Source organism: Passer montanus, unplaced genomic scaffold (genome assembly GCF_014805655.1).
Source record: "Passer montanus isolate IOZ18808 unplaced genomic scaffold, ASM1480565v1 scaffold186, whole genome shotgun sequence".
In the NCBI taxonomy this organism is placed as follows: Eukaryota; Metazoa; Chordata; class Aves; order Passeriformes; family Passeridae; genus Passer; species Passer montanus.
Window position 1 is genome coordinate 1 of NW_024366048.1, and position 19,798 is coordinate 19,798.

Below are 19,798 nucleotides of genomic sequence, written 5' to 3' on the forward strand. Positions count from 1 at the left end.
CATGAAAATGTCCTGTCCCCATGACACTGACATAGGAATTCAGTAGTATAATTTTTTTCTTTCCTAAGTTTTCATGAATTTTTCTTTGTCTTTTGTCCTCTGTCCTCTCTCCTTTCTTTGCCCAGTTTTGGGAAGGATATTTAGGGAGTCCATTGATTTTTACCTCTCAGTTTAATAGTTCTCAGAGGAAACCGAGAAATTAAATATTTCCACACTTTGCAGGGTGGAAGGGAAGAATCTTGTTCAATGTAATGTATTTTTTTTTCATTTCAATTCACTGCAAAACAGTATTTTCCAAAATAATGACTTTTACTTTTTACAGTTAATAAAAGGCTGAATTAAAGAAGAAAAGACTATCCAATGAACTGCTATCATGATTATAAAACCTCTGACTTGAAACAAAAGGAAAAAGAGAACATTATTCTAGAGTGATAAATCCTGGAAAATATTTCCTGAAATATAAATTGCAAAGTTTTAAACCTGTGCTATATTTCTTGATCTGCACAGCAGAACATAATAATGAAACACAAGATGTAAATATGGAGTCCAATAAATAGGCTTTTCAGTCCTGCTTGCCCTTCTTTGTTGATTTGAACACTCCATATTTGTTTCCTATACCTGAAAAACCCACAAGGTCATGTCAGAGTTTTATTTAACAAAAAAGAGAAAAATAACTGTTTTCTGAGTTTAAAATCCACATACCATTGAGAAGTGAGCAGAACTTCATGTTTCATTTAACTTTTTAGATTTTTGTGTAGTATAAAATTTGTTTGTACTATTTATACTGTCTGGCATTATGTAGCTTCAGGGAAATAAAAGTGTGAAGAAGGTTAATCCTTGGAATAGTTTGAAAACAGCAAAAGTGTTCATATTTCAAAACCTGCTGAAAAGAACTTAAAAAAAGAAAGTAAAGCCTAAACTCTTAGGCCTATGTATATTTTGTACGTTTGTGTGTACATATATGCATACATGTACATACCTATGTGTATTTGTAGACATGTATGCTTGTATAAAAAAATGCATATATGTATAAAAATATATGCTGGTCCTCAAAACCATAATTTTCTAAAGAAATTATCGGACAAATGCTTAGAAAGAAACTTCACTTACTTGCAGTACACTGTAAGATGTCTAAACAGCAATTCTGCTTTTAACCAAACAAGGAACTAGGTAGTGTTGTATGTTAATGGGAATAAATAAACATTCTGATCATTTGTGTAATTAATGGCACTTCTGCAATGCATGGGAAATATATATATTGAGTGTGGTATAGCTGAGGATTTAATAATACAACATGAGATTTTTTTTGAGGAGAAAACATATTTCAGCCTGCGAAGTTTGAGAAAGATTCTGTTAATTTATTTTAAGTATCAAACAATAAATTTCATTGAGAGCAGTACTTAACTTTTGTTTTACTAAATAGCAAAACATGGGCATTACAGTAATCATTGTGAAGCCAGCCTAAAAGCCAGAAAAGCTGTAAAGAATTGCTGTGATTTGTAGCATTTTAAATCTAAGTGATCTCTAAGTGAAATGCCATGGTGTGAGGTCCCACCCTTAAGGTGAAAGGAGCACCCAAGATTGATAAATACTCATGGTTGAAAGGAATGACAAAAGTCAGGGGCTGCAAACCTCACAAAGATTTAGTAGTAAATCACACACTTGCTATGGAAGTTAATATGTTAATCCCAGACCTACTTTGTAAGGATGTGGCAGTGGGTTTTGGATAAAGAGGTGAGATGAAAAGAAAAGGAGGAAAAAAGAAGTGAATAGGGAAAGCAAGAGGTAACCAGCCCTGGTTCCAGCACTGGTCCAGCTGTTGGGATGTTCAGGGTCCTGGGGGGCCCACATGGCCTTGGTGGGACTTCCTCATCCTGGTGGGGGAAGTTTTCTGTTGAAGGCCAAAGAAGTGGAGACTTTTTATAAAGTAATGCTGCTCTTATGTGATACATAAAACCCTCAGAAATTTGTCAGTTGAAGATATTGTTTGGGATAAGAATCAGCGAAAATAAAACAAAACTGCATAGAAAGTGAAAGACTACAGGAAATTTCCTTAGGAGCGAAAAGATGAATGTGCATGCCTCAGGGTAAAAGTGTTCTGCAACAGATGGAAATAAATGAGACATATCCCCAGCATCTCTGTTTTTCTGTTATTGCCCCATGTGGTGCTTCTTGAACTTTTCTGCTTAGAACTATGAATTGATAGTGGTATTAAGTTGATCTGTCAGTGATATTTCAAGCATTCTTAGATGAATAATTATCAGTTTTGATGAGCAAGAGTTGTATCCTGCATCCTGCCTGAAGTAGGAACAGTAATTTTTCTTTCATTTCTAATAAAATTAGACTTGTTTGCCATGTTAAGATAAATGCAGCTACACATACTATATGTTCTGAAGGCATTGATAAGTTATCAATCTCTTAATCTTTAGTTTTAAGTAATAAATAATAACCTTTTCAAAAGTTATTCAAAAGCATATTTCATCTCATGTTTCTTATCCTCTGGATTGTGTACTTCAGTACTATCATTTCAAAGCTTGTTCTGGTTCTAATGTTAGCATGTACAGGAAAGGTTATTGCTACATATTTCTTCTGTAAATGTTTGTATTATTCAGTGCCAGGTTTAAGCTACTGAAACAGGACTATAGGTATTATTATAGCTATAGGTTAGTTCCACCTCCAGAGATTTTCAGATTCCAGAGTAAAAATTTGCTGTATAGTAATATTAATGATTATTACTGCACTGGTTTGCACTGAAAGGACGTACTGTGGTATATTAAAGATCAATGTAGCTCAGTATTCTACCTTCAACAGAAGTTGCTTAGAGATGAGTAACACTGCAAATGTACAGAAATGCTTTATGCATACTCTCAGACTTCCTGAAATTCAGGACTTCTTCAGATGGAGGTGGCACTCCTGTAATGCTGTACTAGATTTCCAGTCTGCAAATTTACTTGTGTTTTCAGCCTATGCAGACTTGTATTACAGTATTCTGAAGCACTAAGTACATTTAAAATCTCTAGTCTGTGTAAAATACTTTATTATGAGTTTGCTGCTAAATACTGTGACTTGGTTCTTCATTTGCTGACAAGTTTGTGTATTCCACTAAGCTATTTAACATCTAGTTCCTACTCTTGGTGTCCTGCCCACTGACACAGACTGTGGTCATAGCACCATTCCATTGCTACCCATAGTAACATCGTCTAATTTATTCATTTCTTATAAAGCCCTGTTTCATGCCTTTAATCACAAAAGGTCATCAGTTTCATGATTTTTGTGAGAATGTATATGGTTTATTTGAAAATTCTCGTAATAGTAGTCTAGCTCTGTATATTTTTTCCTCTGTTTTTCAGTAACTCAGAATTTGAAAATTTTGCTTGTGGCTATGTAACAGAAGATTTATCATTGGTATTTCTTGTGCCGCCTTAGATATAAGGATTTTTCATGTGATAGCAAGAATTCAATTTTTTTTATTATTTGTGAAAACAGCATAACAAGCTTCACAAGAAATACAGTACTTTATTTAAAGATTTATTGTAGTTCTTACTTTTTCATATAAAATAGTTTTGAAACTTAGTAGATTCAACAAAAATTTGATGCTTTAAGTATTTTAATCCTTGGTATAACACCAGTTTTTACACTGTTCAGTGTCACAGTGGTGACATAGGTTATTCTTTTTGAGATAATTCCAATACATCGTATTTCTGCCTATCCAGATGATGGATCAGTTAACATAAGTGAAACTTTAAAAGAACCCGCAGTAAATCCCAGAAATGAGAATGAAACCAGAAATAATCTGCTTTATTCTCGTGTACAAAGACTAATCTGAATATACCTTTAGTATACTAAACAGGTATTTGCTGTTGTAAAAATCTCTGAAAAAGGAGATTCCACAATCCACTTAAGGCAACATCTGCCAGAATTTCCCACTCATTTCCACTTGAAAGAGTTTCCTATTGTCTAACATGAAAACATCTAACATTTCTGTAGCATGGGAAATTTTGGGTTAAGTCCATCCTTTCTCTTTTAAAATATGATGTGTAATGGATATTTGCTTTTCTAGTAATTTTATACATATTTGCAGATTATATTCTCAAGTTTCTCTCTCTCCCCCTTCTTGGCAAAGCATTTCCATTCTTTCGGTCTTTCAGTGTACTCAGCTCAGGGATTTTTGGTGTAAACCTGTTTAGTTGCTCTTTCTCTTGAAGTTTGGTGCCATTGCTGGTTTCTGGACCACGTGAGACTTTACTGGGTATGAACACAAGTGAAAAGATCAGTCTGTGTGCCTAAGATGCAGCTCTTCTGTAAATGACTGCTAGCACAGTATTTGCTGTTCCTGCCACAGAATTGGATTTACTGTTTTCTTCAGATTCTTTTCTACAGAAGTTTTCTCTATCCAATTTTCCATCTCACACTTGCGTAATGAATTATTCTTAATTAATTGTAGTATGCTGCAAGCATCATTATTGGATTTCATCCCATTTGTTTCAGATCATTACTCCAGTTGTTCAAGAGCTTGAATTATAGTCTTTTCCTCATGAATACTTGCAATTTTTCTTCCCAAAGCCAATTCTTTAATCTGTTTTATATTGTCTCCAGACGGGAGTAACATAATTTTGTGCAATTTTGAAAAATTGCATATGAAAATAGTGGAAAGTACACAATCTAGGATTTTTGTTGTGGACAGCTGATAGCATTTAGGGTTACTGTTTTTCAGTGAAGTTTCTGCTTCACTTTATAGGACCTTTTTCCAATACATTTTCATTGCTTTTCTATGACAAATAATGTAATCAAAATTTTACTGAAGTTTAAATGTGTAGTATTTTTTCTTGGTTTGTTGTATCATTTACATATCAAAGAAATTTTAAAATAATTGACCTGGAGGAGTTTATGGTGACTGTTGGTTGATATTCTGACAACAAATAAGTGGTTTGTCATTTTTGTGTGCAATTGCTATAGATACTCCCTTGATTATCTCAGTATGGAAAATAGTTTTCAAATCCCACCAAAAAAAATCTTAAGGCTTTAAATACAATAATAGATATAAGCAAATATTTAATCTTGATGGGTGTGGTTTGTTTTGTTTTGTGTTGTTTTATGTGTGAAAAATAGAATATGGGCAAAAAAAAAACCATTGTAAAACCTTGTAGACTTTCTATTGATTCATTAGGGTAAGAACATCAAGTTTTAAAAAACTCAATGAATGTGGACTTTGAAAGAAATTTTTAAAAAGTGATGAATAATTAGAGTGCCATGGCAAAACTCTGCTGCTTCTAAGTAGAAATGCTTCATGAATGAAGCAAGCAGTGTGTCTTCAGGAGTTGGCTTAACCTGCCACAACAAAGATGGAGACAATCCTGTAATGCTTGGTTGCATGCAACATGATACCAGTACATGTTTAAAAAAACCCAAAAAACCCAACCAACCAAACAACAAATTTATTAAAATTAAATGCATTCAAGAGTTGAGTTGGTCCCAAATCACTGAATTGACTGCATGCTACTTCCTTATGTGCTGAGTGGAATCAACAAGTGAAACAGAGCCACTCTCATCCCTTGCAGAGACCTTTTGAAGTATAGTTTTAGGTTTCTACAACCATAACAAGTGTTTGGCTGCACATCCTCTGAAAGCTAACTCTGCTTAGTTATTTTCTTTTACCAAGTATTTTCACCTCTGGTTGTGGGAGAGTACAAAACAACCTGCGGTGGGTCAGGATCCTGGGTGTGTTATAGAACCAGCTCTTGCCCTGTTTGATAATTTCACATACCCAGTTGCTTCCCCCAGCACTCTGTTCACATTCCCTCAGTGCCAGGGAGGCCACTGGAACATCAGGGAGAAGTAAATTCCTTCTGAGCTGCTGCTCAGAGACACCAGTCCTGTATCTGTCCAAAGTCCCTGGACATCCAGTGACATTTGTTTCTATGCACCTCTCTGATCTTCAGAACCTTCTCCCACTTCCAAAATCTTTCCTCCAATTATGAATTTTTTTCACCTTCTTCCCAGTCCCCTGTTGTCTCATCAAGACCATGCATTCTTTTTGGAAATGCTTCTTTTTTGCCTCTTCTTCTTTTCATAACTCCAAGTCTCCAGTTTTTCCAATCTCATTAGTCTGTGTGCAGAGCACAGTTCATTATCTGCCTAATTGGGGCTTCTGTCTCACTCCTCTTCATTAATGGGAGATTTAGAACTTGCCATTTCAGTCTTGGTGTTATCAAAATTTGCAGCCAGCCCTTTTGGGATGCAGCTAGCTAGTAGCAGGAATCTGTCTCAATTCCGAAGTGAAAGTTTGGACAATTTTCTCTCCCCCTGCCCCAGTCACACAGAGTTGTTTGCTACCTCTTAATATTTATCTTTGAAACTATTTTTGGCCAGGTTTTTAGCATTACATCGGACGAAAATCTTTATTTTAAAGCTCCACTTGATTTTTTTTTTTTGCAAGAAATGCCAATACAAATGAAATTCAATATATTTACATGCTTAGAGGTATCCTGAGGAATAATTCTTATTTCTATTGTTTATTTCTACTTGAATTGACTAATTCTATTTTAAAACTTAATTACTGTAGAGTGGTTAGCTGGCAGATGTTCTGCTAGATTTGATGTAATTAGGAAAAATACATTATGTTTTCTGACTAATTTATTCACAAGCCTTTGAGTTAAGTAGGTTGATTGATAGTAGAAGGATTAACTGAAAAACAACAAAAATGCTTATAGAGTATTTAATTAGCTAAGATTGGAAAATATTCCACTTAATGGTTTTTTTTTTTCCTTTATGTAGCCATTTACACAACTGTAAAGCTATAGTTCAATAAATGGTGTTTTAGACAATAGTCCCACCATGTTTCATTCCCACTGACACATTTATGTGGCTGCATGGCAAAACTGGATTGGGTGATCCGGATTAAACAGTAAATGAATTTTTCACTCTCTATTTTTAAGCCAGCTTTGTTCCCCAGCTACTTTGTTGGCACACAGACAATTCTACCAGCATGAAAGCAAGGATTAGTGAGAACACAACAAAGTACAAAAGTGCTGTTTGTGGTGTCCCTGGCCATGGCAGGGGTTTGGAGCTTGACAATCTTTAATGTCCCTTCCAACACAAACCATTCTGTGATTCTGCTTAAGTGTGCTCAAATAATATTACTGCCAGAATACTAAAAGCAGCAAATAGTGTATTTAAAATAAAATATAAAGTGGGATAAATAATAAAGTTACTTTTTCTTTGATCAAAGCATATTGTTTAATGAGTTTCCATAACCATGCTCAGCAAATCAATCTAGATTACTAACCAGAAGAATAATTCAGTATTGGACTTACTAAAGCAGAAATAGTTAATCTTAAAAAGTTAAAAATTCGAAAATGGTGATTTGTTAAAAATGGTGATATTACGTGCTGAGAGTGAGTCTAAACTCTATTAATAAAAAAAGAAGACAGTTTATTGATTCTCACAGGTCCCAAGTATGATCAATAAAATGATGAATTTATGCTAGAAAGACTAATGTTTTAGTAAGAAAGTATGCTTTCAAAAATGTATCTTGCTATTTTTAAAGAATTTGTTTTTGCAGTGACTACATTAAATATTTTTTAAATAACTGCAAGCAGGTTACCAAGAAGATGGGATGAAACAAATGTCTCTTACTGTAAATATTTGTAAAATCGATGTCTGAATTGAGTTAAAATTAATACTGTTACAATTTGATCTTGAGGCCCATATTACTATAATATCTTCCTGTCATAAATAGCAGGTAAATGTTATATATCCAGTCACTTATATATCCTCCACCTTTGGTACCTTCCAATATGGAGTTTTCAAGAATTGAATATTGAGTTTTCTGCTTGAAAAAGTTATTTCAACTGAACAATAAGAAAAAAATAGTTTTGACACAGTGTGATTGATGCAAGTTTTAATTTTGTTTTCAAAACTCAAAGAAAATGAAATATTCATGAAAATACTCTTTTAAATACTGTTGGTTGTTTTTAAAATATATTTAATGAAAATATATTGAATGAATATTTATAATTTTATTACCTAAATTGATCACAGCATGAATAGGAAAAAGTAAGTGATTTTGGGCCAAGCCTAAACATCACCACACTGAAGGAGTGGCAAACTAAAATCATTACTGATATCACAGAGTTAAGCTCAGATGGATTTACAGACATTTGCTTTTAAGTTTGTGCAGCATCTGCTCCTGTTTTTTCTTACTAAAACTGTATGAGTATGCTGAAGCATCTGCAGGTTGATGTGAAGTGACAGACATTTAAGTTTTTGCATGATACCTTGACTGTAGTCTATAAATGTCTGCTCTTTTTCTGTATAATGACTGATTTTGCTTAGGATCTGGTACAGGGGTTTATTGTGGGTTGAACTAATTTAAGTGTAATAGTGAAATGGAACCTATATCATTTGTCCCATATGAGAAAGCTTGATCCCAGTCTATCTGAAAACCTTGCTATTGGCTGAAATCCAAAGTGTTTCCTAAATTTGGGAGCTTGGACCTGAGACAGTAATGTTGTGTAAATGCTGTGTTAAATATTTTACTATATGGATGCTTCAAATAAAATCATAAATAAACTACATTTAGTGTCTTAATAATCAGTTTTATTTTAATAAAAATCATTAGAAATATAAATAAATTATCTAACCTTCTGAGGCATTGGAGTTTACAACAGTTGTAGAAGTGGTGATTTGTGTTGTAACAATTGAGCTGTTAGCTCTCATTTATATTGCATTCATGCCAAATAATTCAATATGACCTTAAAGAAAATCAATAGCCTTTCCTTTTTTTTTTGTCTTAAGCATTTAAACTTTCAAGGATTTCTGCATATTTTCATGAGGTTCAGTAGAACTATTAATGTTAGGCCTATAGTAATAAAAATTTTACATATTTAGGCTCCTAATCTGTGAGGTTTAGATTATTTGTTTTCCATTCTGCTGTGATGAATACTCTTACATGCTGCAGCAGAGTGAATAATAGCTGCAATATTCTAGGTGAGATTTTTCAAGTTTTCAAGCAACAGCTCTGAAATAGAAATATGCCAGTGAAATTCTGCATGTGAATAGATGCTCCTTCTTATGTTATTTCCTCTATTCATTGATTTCAAATAGTTGCCATATCTATCCAGAACGAAACAGGCATCCTGGGGAGAAGAGAGTCTCATGAATCTTGTTTGGTCTTTTAATCAGGTGGAATACCACCCATGAGATGGATAGTGAATTTTGACCACGATCTTCTGGATGGTCTGGTGTTGGCAGCACAGATGGCAGCTTATTGTCCATATTTGGTAAGAAGGTTTTTTAATATTGTGCAAGTTTTATGCAGTTCCTTAATGTCAGTGTGTTTGTTTTTGCAATGCTGAGGAGTGCACTGAGGGCTGGCACTGGGGTGTGGCTGTGGTGGGAGCTGCAGCTGGTGCTGGGAGCCCGAGGAGAGAGACCTGGCACTGCACAACAAAGGTCTGGGGACCTGGGGCACAGCCAGGTGAGCAGAGGGACACGGCAGGAGATGGGGATCCAGCAGGAACACCCCAGGCTTGGACACACTCAGGCTGAGGTGTGGAAAAGCCCAGGGTTTCTTCAGTGCGGGGTCCCTCCTCAGAGGCCCCAGCTCGAGGTTTTCTTCTGATTTTGCTCTCAGATTAAAATATTTTAAGAATCCAGATGTCTGAGACTCTGCTGTGGGAATCCTGGGGTCAAGACAGTAAGGAAACTGTGTCTGAGGGTGTCAGGGTGGGATGTCAAGCAGGGCATCCATCACTCACTGCAGCTTCCCACTGCAAGGGCCCTTCAGTCCCAGCTCAGGGGGCTGCCAGTGGCTCCTGGGTGCTTGGACAGGGAAGTTTCCCCAACAGCAACTCTTGGCCTATGGGAGCTTTGAAAAGAAAAAAAAAACCAACCCCAACATTTACCAATTCATGGAGGATTATTTCAGTATTAGTTGTTTGTTTTTTGTTGTTTTGTTTTTGGTTTTGGTTTTTTTTTTGAATACTGAGTTTATTCTTAACAGGGAATTTCAGTTCAAAATTTAGATCTTATTGATTGCTGAATGAGCAAAAATACTAAATCAGTAATTTTGCCTGTGGAAGGTTGAGTTTGATTTCTCTGGCTTGTCTAGATTCCCACTCACTTCATAAAGATGTATACTAATCCAAGAACTCGTGAACAGTTTCTGCACAATGCCTTGATACTTGTGAAGGCTCTGCATACTATCAATCTGGATATGGACATAAAGGTAGGTGATTTTGTACTAGCAGTTCTTGTGTGTATATATATATATATATATATATATATATAAAATTATTTTTATTTTGATTTTTTGTATAGTTGTGTTGCACATCCAATTAAAGTGAGATTGTGGTAAAACAGTTTTGTTTCAGGATGTGTTACTATATGATGGAAACCAAAATACTGCTTCATATTTATAGACTTAATTAGAAGTAATTTCCATAATTCCTTGCTTTGTAGAATCATGCATGCACAAGTAGCTGAACATAAATTAATATAGTTCAGATTTTAGCATCCTAAATCACACAGCGAAAACTCAAATGGAATTCATTATTACTACTAAAAGGCAATTTAGAGAAATATGTTTAAGAACAAACATCATGTATTTAACCATAAAAATAAATGGTGAAAAAAAATTATACGAGTGTCTAGGGACAGTTAGATGCATCTAACCATGAAGGCCCCTGAGAGTTCTGTGCCAGGTTTGGTGCATGCAGAAGTCAGCAGCTTGGGATGCTGGTGGGAGTAGCACTCACTCAAAACCAGCAGCTTCTGGTGACCTGTTTTTAGGGAGGAATGCAATGTTGATAATTGTTGATAATTTCTTCCATCAAGGATCTGCTTGGGATCTCCTTTATATGTTTATAAACGTGCTTTACATCTCCATGGTTTTTATTGACCTATGGCTTCAAATTGTCTCTATATGGTGATATTACATAAGTTAGATATTGTTCCTTTCTTTTTCTTGTCCCCAAGCCCAGTTTTCTCCTGCTTCCAGTCTGCCTTTCTTTAACTGCCCATTTGTGAGTTATTTACATCTCTGGGAGCATATTGGGGTGGCTGGAAGAGCAGAAGATGCAGTAGAATAGACACAGTATTCAAAAGTGTAGGAGCAGACTTTCCAAAGGAATTGATGGCATTAGGAATCAGCAGTAGAGCTTATTTGTGTGAACAAAGTAATATAAAAAGACGCTCAATTACAACTTTTTTTCCCTTTTCCATATGGTTGTGTTATGATTACAGGGAAAAATTAACCCTATTATTTCCATTTGTATCAGCTGCTGTCTTGCTGTTGTTTCCTGATACAGATCACACTGTTAGAAATGAATTTGCTATAATAGGCTCAACAAAGAAAATCTACAGCTTCCCATCCTTGTGACTGGCAGGAAGCAAAAAAGTAATGTTGGCATAACACTCAAAACAAAGTTATATTCTTCCTCAGCTTTTATTAAGAAAAACAGGCAGTGCAGCACATGAAGGCAGAGGCTTGATGCCAGTATGAAAAGGGTGTTGAACACTTCAGATGTGGAAGCAGAATTCGAGGATATTCTCACTAATGTACCTGTTTTAAGACTAAATTGTCTACAGTAAATGGGACGATCCACTTCTGTGCAGAGTAACAATTTAAACAAAGGTATACAGTCAGTCAGTACCAGAAAAAGGAACAGATCTTGGATCTTCAAGGTCTGTATTTTAATTCAAAGGGTACATTTTACATAGATTTATTGAAATTCATATATACTTTCCTAAGGCTTCTGTAGAAACTTCTGAACTATCTTGTTTTGCAGCAATAAAAGTAGCAAAATGCATAAATCATTTTGCTAAAATCTCTTATTTTGGGAATTTTGTGATAATCTTGTCTGAAATTTAGCAGATTAAAATGTTCCAATAGCATTGGCAAAGTTCTTGACTCAGGCCGTCACTGCTTTTGAACTCTCAGGACATTTGCATTAATTAACAGCACAAGCTGAGAGGTGTTAGGTCTGGAAAAGCTGGTATTTTCAATCTAAAAATCTAAGAATCTGTATGTAATAAAGAAGTTCAACTGTCTGCAAGTCTTCAGCTTCAGGTTTAAATGACATTTTTAATGGAGATCAAGACTTTGAAATCCTTTTAAGGATTAAGGTGTACATTTGAGATGGAGCACTTTGGGCAGGAAATGTTTTCCACTTTCTAATCATGACTTACAATTCAACCACAGAGTATTAGTGGCGGCTTTCTATCAGTTTTTAATTATGGTTTGATATTTTTAAGTTTTAAAATTCTTTGATTTGAAGAAGATTCAGCTGAAAGCCTAAAATAAAGTATTAGAAGATAGAATGGTGGATAGCAGCAACATGGAGGGAATATGTGTGACAAAGAGATTAGGATAGAAGGTGCAGTGACTGGGAATAGCCAGTAAAGGAAATTTGTGTCAGACTTGATTATTTATTATTATTAATTTATAATTATTGCTATTGTTTGCTAACACCTATTTTTAAAGCAAATAATATTTACTGACTGAATTTTCTGATGGATCATGTTAAGAAATGCCTTTTTTTTAAATTTAGCTCTTAGAGAAGTAGATAAATGGCGCAAATGGACTTTTATGAATTCATCACAGGATAGAATTGTATTTTCTGAGGAACTAAATTCTGATCTAAGTGGAAATGGGTAGAAAGAAGTACGTGGCAGAAGAAAGTCTTCAACAGATAATCTACTCTGGCATCTTTTCTATCTAAAATGAAAATGCAGGAGGAGTGAAAAGTAGGGGTGTAAAGCCACAGCCGTATTGGAATAATGGTTAACATTCAATAGCTATTACTGAGATAAATGAATTGAAAATTCACAATACTTTTCAGTTTACTAAAAAGTACTTTACTTTTCTGAATACTTTTCAGGTTTAAAGCTTTAGGCACAGAATAAACTTTTTTACTTTGCATGTGAATGCACCCTAAAGTTCGAACCTTCAACCAGTGGTGATGGAATTAAATAGCAATATGAGATGAGGTGTATGATTACATCAGTGCATGAAAAGTATAGGAAATTAATATTAAGAATTACAAGGACAAAATTTATCTAGGAAGCTATAGAGAGTTGCAGGTTCACTTCAGATCAGTGCCCAGTTATGTACTCACTCTCTTGGAAGGTTAGAGGAGGAGCTGTGTGAGAGCTGCTGGGAGTAGGATGAGGTGCTTGGCTGGGCACAGGGCAAGAGAACTTTACCTTGAAAACTTTAAATACACTTTAACTTGAAAATAAAAATTTACTCAGATGGTTAAGATAATAAATATGTCTATACATCTCTCTTGCAACACTAAAGACAGTCCAGAAGAGTAAATGGTTTTTTCCTCTGTTTTCCATACTTTATGGCAAATAATTTTACCACTCTCTTCAGTGACTTACTCAAATTGCTGAGGACTAAAGTTGGACATGTTTTGCTGCTGCCACTCAAACTCATGTCTGTAAATCAAATATTTAACCTGGAGGAATAATTTCTACCTTTTACAATGCAATTTACAAAAGTATAAAAGTATCTGCAATCGAAACAACTATATTGTTGCTATTTGGAAGGTGAAGTTATCTTTGTAAACTCCTACTGTATGTAGAAGTATTTGGGATGGTATTTTATGCAAACTAAAAGATTTTAATTTTTTTTAAGATAGTAAAGACGTATGTTTTTGCAGACAGTAAAGTTTCCATGTTTTTTCTGTTATGCTGCATTTAATAAAATTAGCATTTGTTTCTGCTGAACCTTTGGGAAAAATAGTTGAGCTTGATTTTTACCCTAGATTTATCACCGGAGCATGTTAGTGGTCTTCCTTAATTAGAGGTTTTTTTTGGTGTGGTGACAAGATTCTTATTATTCATACTATTCATATTAGCCATGAGAATAATCCAGTTATTGCAGGTTAGATTAAAAGTATTTGTATAACAAGAATTAACTTAAAATTTATTGTTCTTCTGCTTCGTATGTTTAGACTATACAGGCAAAATTTTAACTGAACATCTGTTTTTGTTTTTGTTTTTGGTTTTTTGTTTGTTTGTTTGTAGGCCACTGATATCTGTGAACCAAATCCTGTCACGATGCTTATTTTGTGTGTCCACCTGTATGACATTCTCCCTCACTACTTACCCAAGAACACTATAGAATTTTCAGGTGCTCTCCATGCAACTATTGTGAAGCAGGTATTGATACCATTGAATTTAGATTCATAGTAATTCAAGGTTAGAACACTGTGTGTATGTGTGTTTATGTTATGTATAAGCTCCAACAAAGAATTAATAGGTTTCTTGTCATTTTGCTAAGAAGTATAGAAGATGGTAGTGTGCATTTTCTCTTTTTGTGTTTTTATTCTCTTCAGTATTGGGATTTCACTTCTGTTTTTTCCCCTATGCTTGAAAGCACATGAAAAAAATCTACAAATTTGACAAATCTCAGATCAAAGAGAGGAACAAGAGATTTACATGCATAGGAGTGCAGTGTACACTGTACCCTCAAAAATGAAATTTGGATATTCCATGGGAAATCTACAGTCCTTTGGAAGGAAAATTATCTACCCAGTTATTTGAAGTACTTTTTTATTTTGTGATACCCTTGGTTTGTATTTTCGAATTGACCTGCATAACACACCTTTTATAGTCTAAAAATGAGTAAAAATGGGCTGGTCTTGCTCCTTTTGTTGTGGTAGGTGCACCTGAAGAACCCGAGCAATAACACTTTGTCCTACACCGCTGTTCTTGTGGGAAGAGATGCTCATGATTTCTCTTTACCTAAAGGAAACACTGTTACCATTCCTTCTATGTAAGTAATGAAATGTCTGTGTTATTGTTGGTAGCATTAAAGAAATAGAAATTTACTAATTTAGGAGTGGTAGAACACTAGAAATGTGTTTAATTGCAAACAAGGCAAAATTAGGGGGTATAAGGGTCAGGTTTTTCTCCTTAAACTGGAACAAATCTAGTGTAATATTTCAGTGGGACTCTTGCAGTTGGCTCAGTAGAACTTTAAGATCAGTATATAAACATTCAGATCATTATAAGAATCTTTTGTCTCCAATATATATATTTTTCCTATGTATCAAAACTTCACTCACCTTTTGTACATCAATGCATTGAAGAAGCATGAGCAAGTAGATTTCTTTTCTTCTGAAGTTGCAGATTTTGGCTTTTAATTTAAACATGGCTGGGAATTAAAGAGACCATGACACAGGTTTGAGTAGTATTACACTGCATCTTTTTGCCCCCATCCTTTCTCCCCAGCAAGATGGATGTGATATAGTTGTTCATCTTACATGTCTGAGATACATCTAGGGATTTGAGAGATTTAATTTTGGGAAAGCATTAGGTTATAATTTCTGCTAGCAGAAATATTCATGGTATATCACCATCTCATTTCACCAAGTGTTTTTTTCACTAAGTACATTTTGCTCTTTCTGTGTTATGCAGCTTTATGAATCAATACAGGAATTTCATAAATCCCTTTTTAACTAGTGAAGACAAGAGGGATGTAATGGTGACTTTGGCTGTCAGTTAACAGTTTTTAAGTTTATCTGCAAAATAGCCATTTACAGATAAAATGGATTAGAGATTGTAAAAGGAAAAATAAAGGTCAAGATTTGTATGAAGATAAACCGTGAAGGAGAAAAAAAAAATCAAATATAAATGGTCAAATTCAAGAAGATTCAACATAAATACAGTGCTCTTTAAGGAGCATCAATATGTCACTGTTAAATTACATGCCTATTATAAATATATGCAAAGGGAACCACAAATAATGGTATGTTTTCAGCAAGCTGTGAGGCTGATTTGATTCCATTTTCTTTGCCATTACTTCAAATACAAGTTATCATATAAATGTAATCCTTGAAAATACCATGTGTTTCTATGAAAGGTCAATACCATGGCTGTTTTTCACTTCACCTTTAAAATTAAACACTCAGAACAAACCACAAAGAAAAATCAAGACAGAAGAAAATGTGCAAAACCTTGTTGTTGAGCTGCTTGGCATTGCATATAGAAACAAATATTTGAAAAATTGCATAGAAATAAAAACCTGTGGAAATGCCAGTCATGCATAATAACCTCTGCAGAATTTATCATAATGTCATGATCATTAAATGAAAAATAGGTTCTCTGAAATTAATAACTTTCTTAATATTCTGGTGCAAGTGTTTAAAAAACTCAGAGAATTGGCTAGACTATGGGAGTCTTGCAGGTTCGTTATGTTAGATCATAATGCTGTAGGTGTGTTTGGAAATTATGGTAATGTGAATAGTATTCTGAGTGCAGCTGAGTGTCTTATGTTGTGTATGGATTCATATAATCATTTCTTGATCTGAGATTCCCACTCTCCAGGGCGCTGCACTGTGCCATGTAGACTTGCAGTTCACAACAGGAATAGCATAAACCCCCAAGGTTATGGAACAATTCCATGAAATGAATTTGCCCTCACTTTACATTGACCACAACATGGATTAATAGAGATAAAAATTAAGCAACTTTGTGGTTTTGCCACAGAAGGCAACCGTTCAAACCCAAATTCTCAGGTGTTGCATGAATCAGAGGGCAAAGATGAGGCAGAAAGTGCTGTACACTGCTGTTGGCTGTCGGTCTTATTTGTGACCAGAGCAGGTTTCTTAAAACTTGATCCTTAAAGTGGCTTTGGGAGTGTATGTCTCAGGCAGTTTATTCCTCTGCCTGCCTGCCTCACAGCATATTTTTTCAGAACATTTTCATTGGTGAGGTGATCTAGGAGCCTCAGACTCTGGGGGACTGGGCAACTCTTCAGTGTCATAAATGGAATTGTTGGGAGCCTCTGCAGTAGGAACTTGAAAGCTGTTAGAGCCAGGTTTACAGAACTTCCAGGATTTCATTTTCAATATTCAGAATTGACAATCGGAGACTTTCTCCTTTCTTAAGACTGCTCTCAAAATCAGAGAGACATTTTGAGAACTTCAAAGTGAGAGCTTCAGCTACTGAAGTTTTCTTATTCTTGCTTCATTGAAGGGCTGATGCAGATAAAGTCTAAATGTGCACCTAGTCAAAAAATTCTTGTTCTGTGTGGTCTTCGCCAGTTTTCCCATTAGAGAGAAACTGTTGCTTGTACAAGAGAACTTCGGTTTTTCTCCCTCTTAACTCAGCTTTGCTAATTATTCTGGAGGTTTTTAAAACTAATTTCTTTCTTACTCTTCTGATTAAGACTATCTAGATCTTCCCCACAAAATTCATAACAGGCTGAATGACTGCTTAACTCAGAAAAACCTTTTCAGATAGAGGAGCATCAATTGGATCAGTTGTTAACTTAGGGTGATACTCTAATGAAAGAGAACATCCTGTGCTAGTGTGTGTGTGTGTGTGTGTGAAGAAAAATTAAGACATGTGCTGGTGTAAAAAGCAGTAAGGATTCAGTATTATTCTTTATCTAGATTGTTCTTTTATTAGAATGTTTTAAGATACTCTTAGGCAGAAGATTATACTGCAACAAAATATTTCAGAGGAAACAAATTGCTTTCTTTTCTAGAACCCTTCCCTTACAAAGACTCTGAAGTGTGCTCCTGAAATTACATTTCTGAGTAATTTCTGAGCTCTGGCTTTGTGTCTTTTTTTTTTTTTCATAGGAGACAAGGCTTTGTAAATGTGGAATTCACAATTCGTTTCCTGCACCCTGCTGAAGCAGTATTACTACTGACCTCAAATAAAGTTGATGGAATAGATGGTGCCACAATGACATTCTCTCTGAAATCTGAAGTTAGGAGTATTGAGCCTCTTGTAAGATTATATTTTTATGATTATTATTGTGACAAAAATATTGTTATTCTTTACATTATATCAAACAAAAGGGAACTGAGATAAGAATGAAAATGTGAGTTACCATCAGCATTCTCCTTTGACCTAGGAGTTCTCAGATTTACAATGTTAGACTATGTACTTGCAGCAAAAACCCTAGAGGAATATGTAAGGTTCATAAGGACATAAATCACATTTGGATACTGAATAAATTGTAAAAATTTTTACTGATTGCTCTGAAAATATGTGTGGAGCCCTTTCAGCCCTTTTCAGTTATTGAAAATTCTGTCATTGGGGTGTTGATGTGCTTCAGTCTAGTGATTTCAGATGTCATATATAAAGGAACCACAAGCTTTTCTTAGATGTTTCTGTATTTATTTGTACTTTTTAACCAGAGACTCTGTAGTTGTCAGGTATGCCCCAGTCAGGGCAGGTAGGCCTGTGTTTGTAATCCACATTCATCGACTACATCTGGATAGACTTCTGAACTTAGATGGTGTTTAGGTGGTCCTCTCATTTTTTTAGCCCCCCTTAAACATCTTAGGACAAGAGAAGGTTGGGGCAATAGGAAAAATAGAGGACATGTAAAGATGAAAAGGAAAAAACAATGATAACTTGATTATTGGTCTTGTGTTTTTTGTTCTCTTTTAGGGTATGATAAGGTGCAGGTCCCCATGTTATGAGGTGAAGAAATTTAACCTAAATGTTACTAATCCCTTCAAAAATGATGGCATATTCAGGTAGACAGTGATATAAAGACAATTCTTTAATGATCATGCTGTTTTATCCACTCTTTTCCATAATTTTCTTCTTCTTCTTAAAAGTGTAAAACCTGGAGGTTAAATGATGGAGATTTACACTCCCAAAATTGTTACAAGCACTATGAAGTGGAAGCTATCATAATGAATAAAGAAGATAAATAAGCCTTAATTGAAATCCATCTCAGTGTAAGCAGTAAAGCTGGAGCTTTAATCAAAGAGAGTTCATGAACCTTGCTTGTATTTTTGTGTTTGGCTGAGGTCCAGCAGAATTACAAAGAAAAACAAGCCATGTTAATTAATAGTTGGTTATTTTCCCCCAATCTGCTTTATTTTGCTGTTAAAGTTATTAAGCATGCAAAAGAAAAAAATGCTTTTGCCTTGGGGCTTGCATCATTATCAGTTAGTCTAATTTTTAATTTGTATTCATCATAGCTGCAACAACTGCAGAACTATAAATGTTGCTTTCCTTAGTACAAAGGAAATAGATTATTGTGCCCATTTAAAATCTATTTATGTGATCAGACTCCATATTTTATCTTTAGTCTTCAGAACTAAGAATTGGTTCATCTCATTCATTTATTTGGAAAAACCATCTTTCACAACATTTTTAACTTGTTTTTATATGCAACATGAATATACATGTTGCTGAAGCTGCAAATTGAATTTTTCTTTCCTCCACAGAATATGATTGGTGTATAAAAATAGTAATAATAACAGCAACAACAATAACAATCCTGTAACAGGACTGTTTCCACTGCTCCAAGTCCTGTGTGTAGGAATCATATTAGTTTAATTAGCTTCTGTCTTTTAAGTTCTTGACGTGGTCAGTGAGGCTGAATTAGTCTTATGATTTGGATATTCCCCTTGGAAATTATCAATGAAATAATGAAGTAATTTAGTTTTATATAATTTAGTTTTATATAATTCAAAAGCTACTTGACAATTATGTTAAGTCATTATCAATTTGGGCAACATTTGAACCAGTAATCTAAAGTTAAAATTCTGTGTATCAGACTTCCAGTATTTTGAATAATCTAGTGTTTCTTCAGGGGGTATATTATTCACTTGTAAATAACACTAGGAAATGCTAGTTTGATACCAAGGGAGAAGATCTTTTACAGAAAAACTGGGATTAAACCACAACAAGTACTTTTAAAGTATCTTTAGATGAAAATAATAAGCTTCTTTATTGAGCCTGCATATAAAAGTTAGAATTAATTGAATTCCATTGTCATTCTGCAAGTTAAAATGCAGTCATTATGTGTGCT

The 19,798-nt window shown here is 34.7% G+C and overlaps 1 protein-coding gene across 1 annotated transcript in view; it reads left to right on the top strand.

Moving 5' to 3' along the window:
• Positions 1-9,183: 9,183 nt before the first annotated feature.
• Positions 9,184-19,798, top strand: part of LOC120500661 (cilia- and flagella-associated protein 47-like) — a gene marked incomplete at its 5' end in the record, with an annotated part of 182,121 nt that continues 171,506 nt past the window's right edge. The window contains 6 exons of the mRNA XM_039705832.1: positions 9,184-9,281; positions 10,112-10,228; positions 14,035-14,169; positions 14,673-14,785; positions 17,601-17,751; positions 18,421-18,509. Of these exons, the coding sequence (XP_039561766.1) occupies positions 9,184-9,281; positions 10,112-10,228; positions 14,035-14,169; positions 14,673-14,785; positions 17,601-17,751; positions 18,421-18,509 (703 nt within the window). The remainder of the gene's footprint in view (positions 9,282-10,111; positions 10,229-14,034; positions 14,170-14,672; positions 14,786-17,600; positions 17,752-18,420; positions 18,510-19,798) is intronic.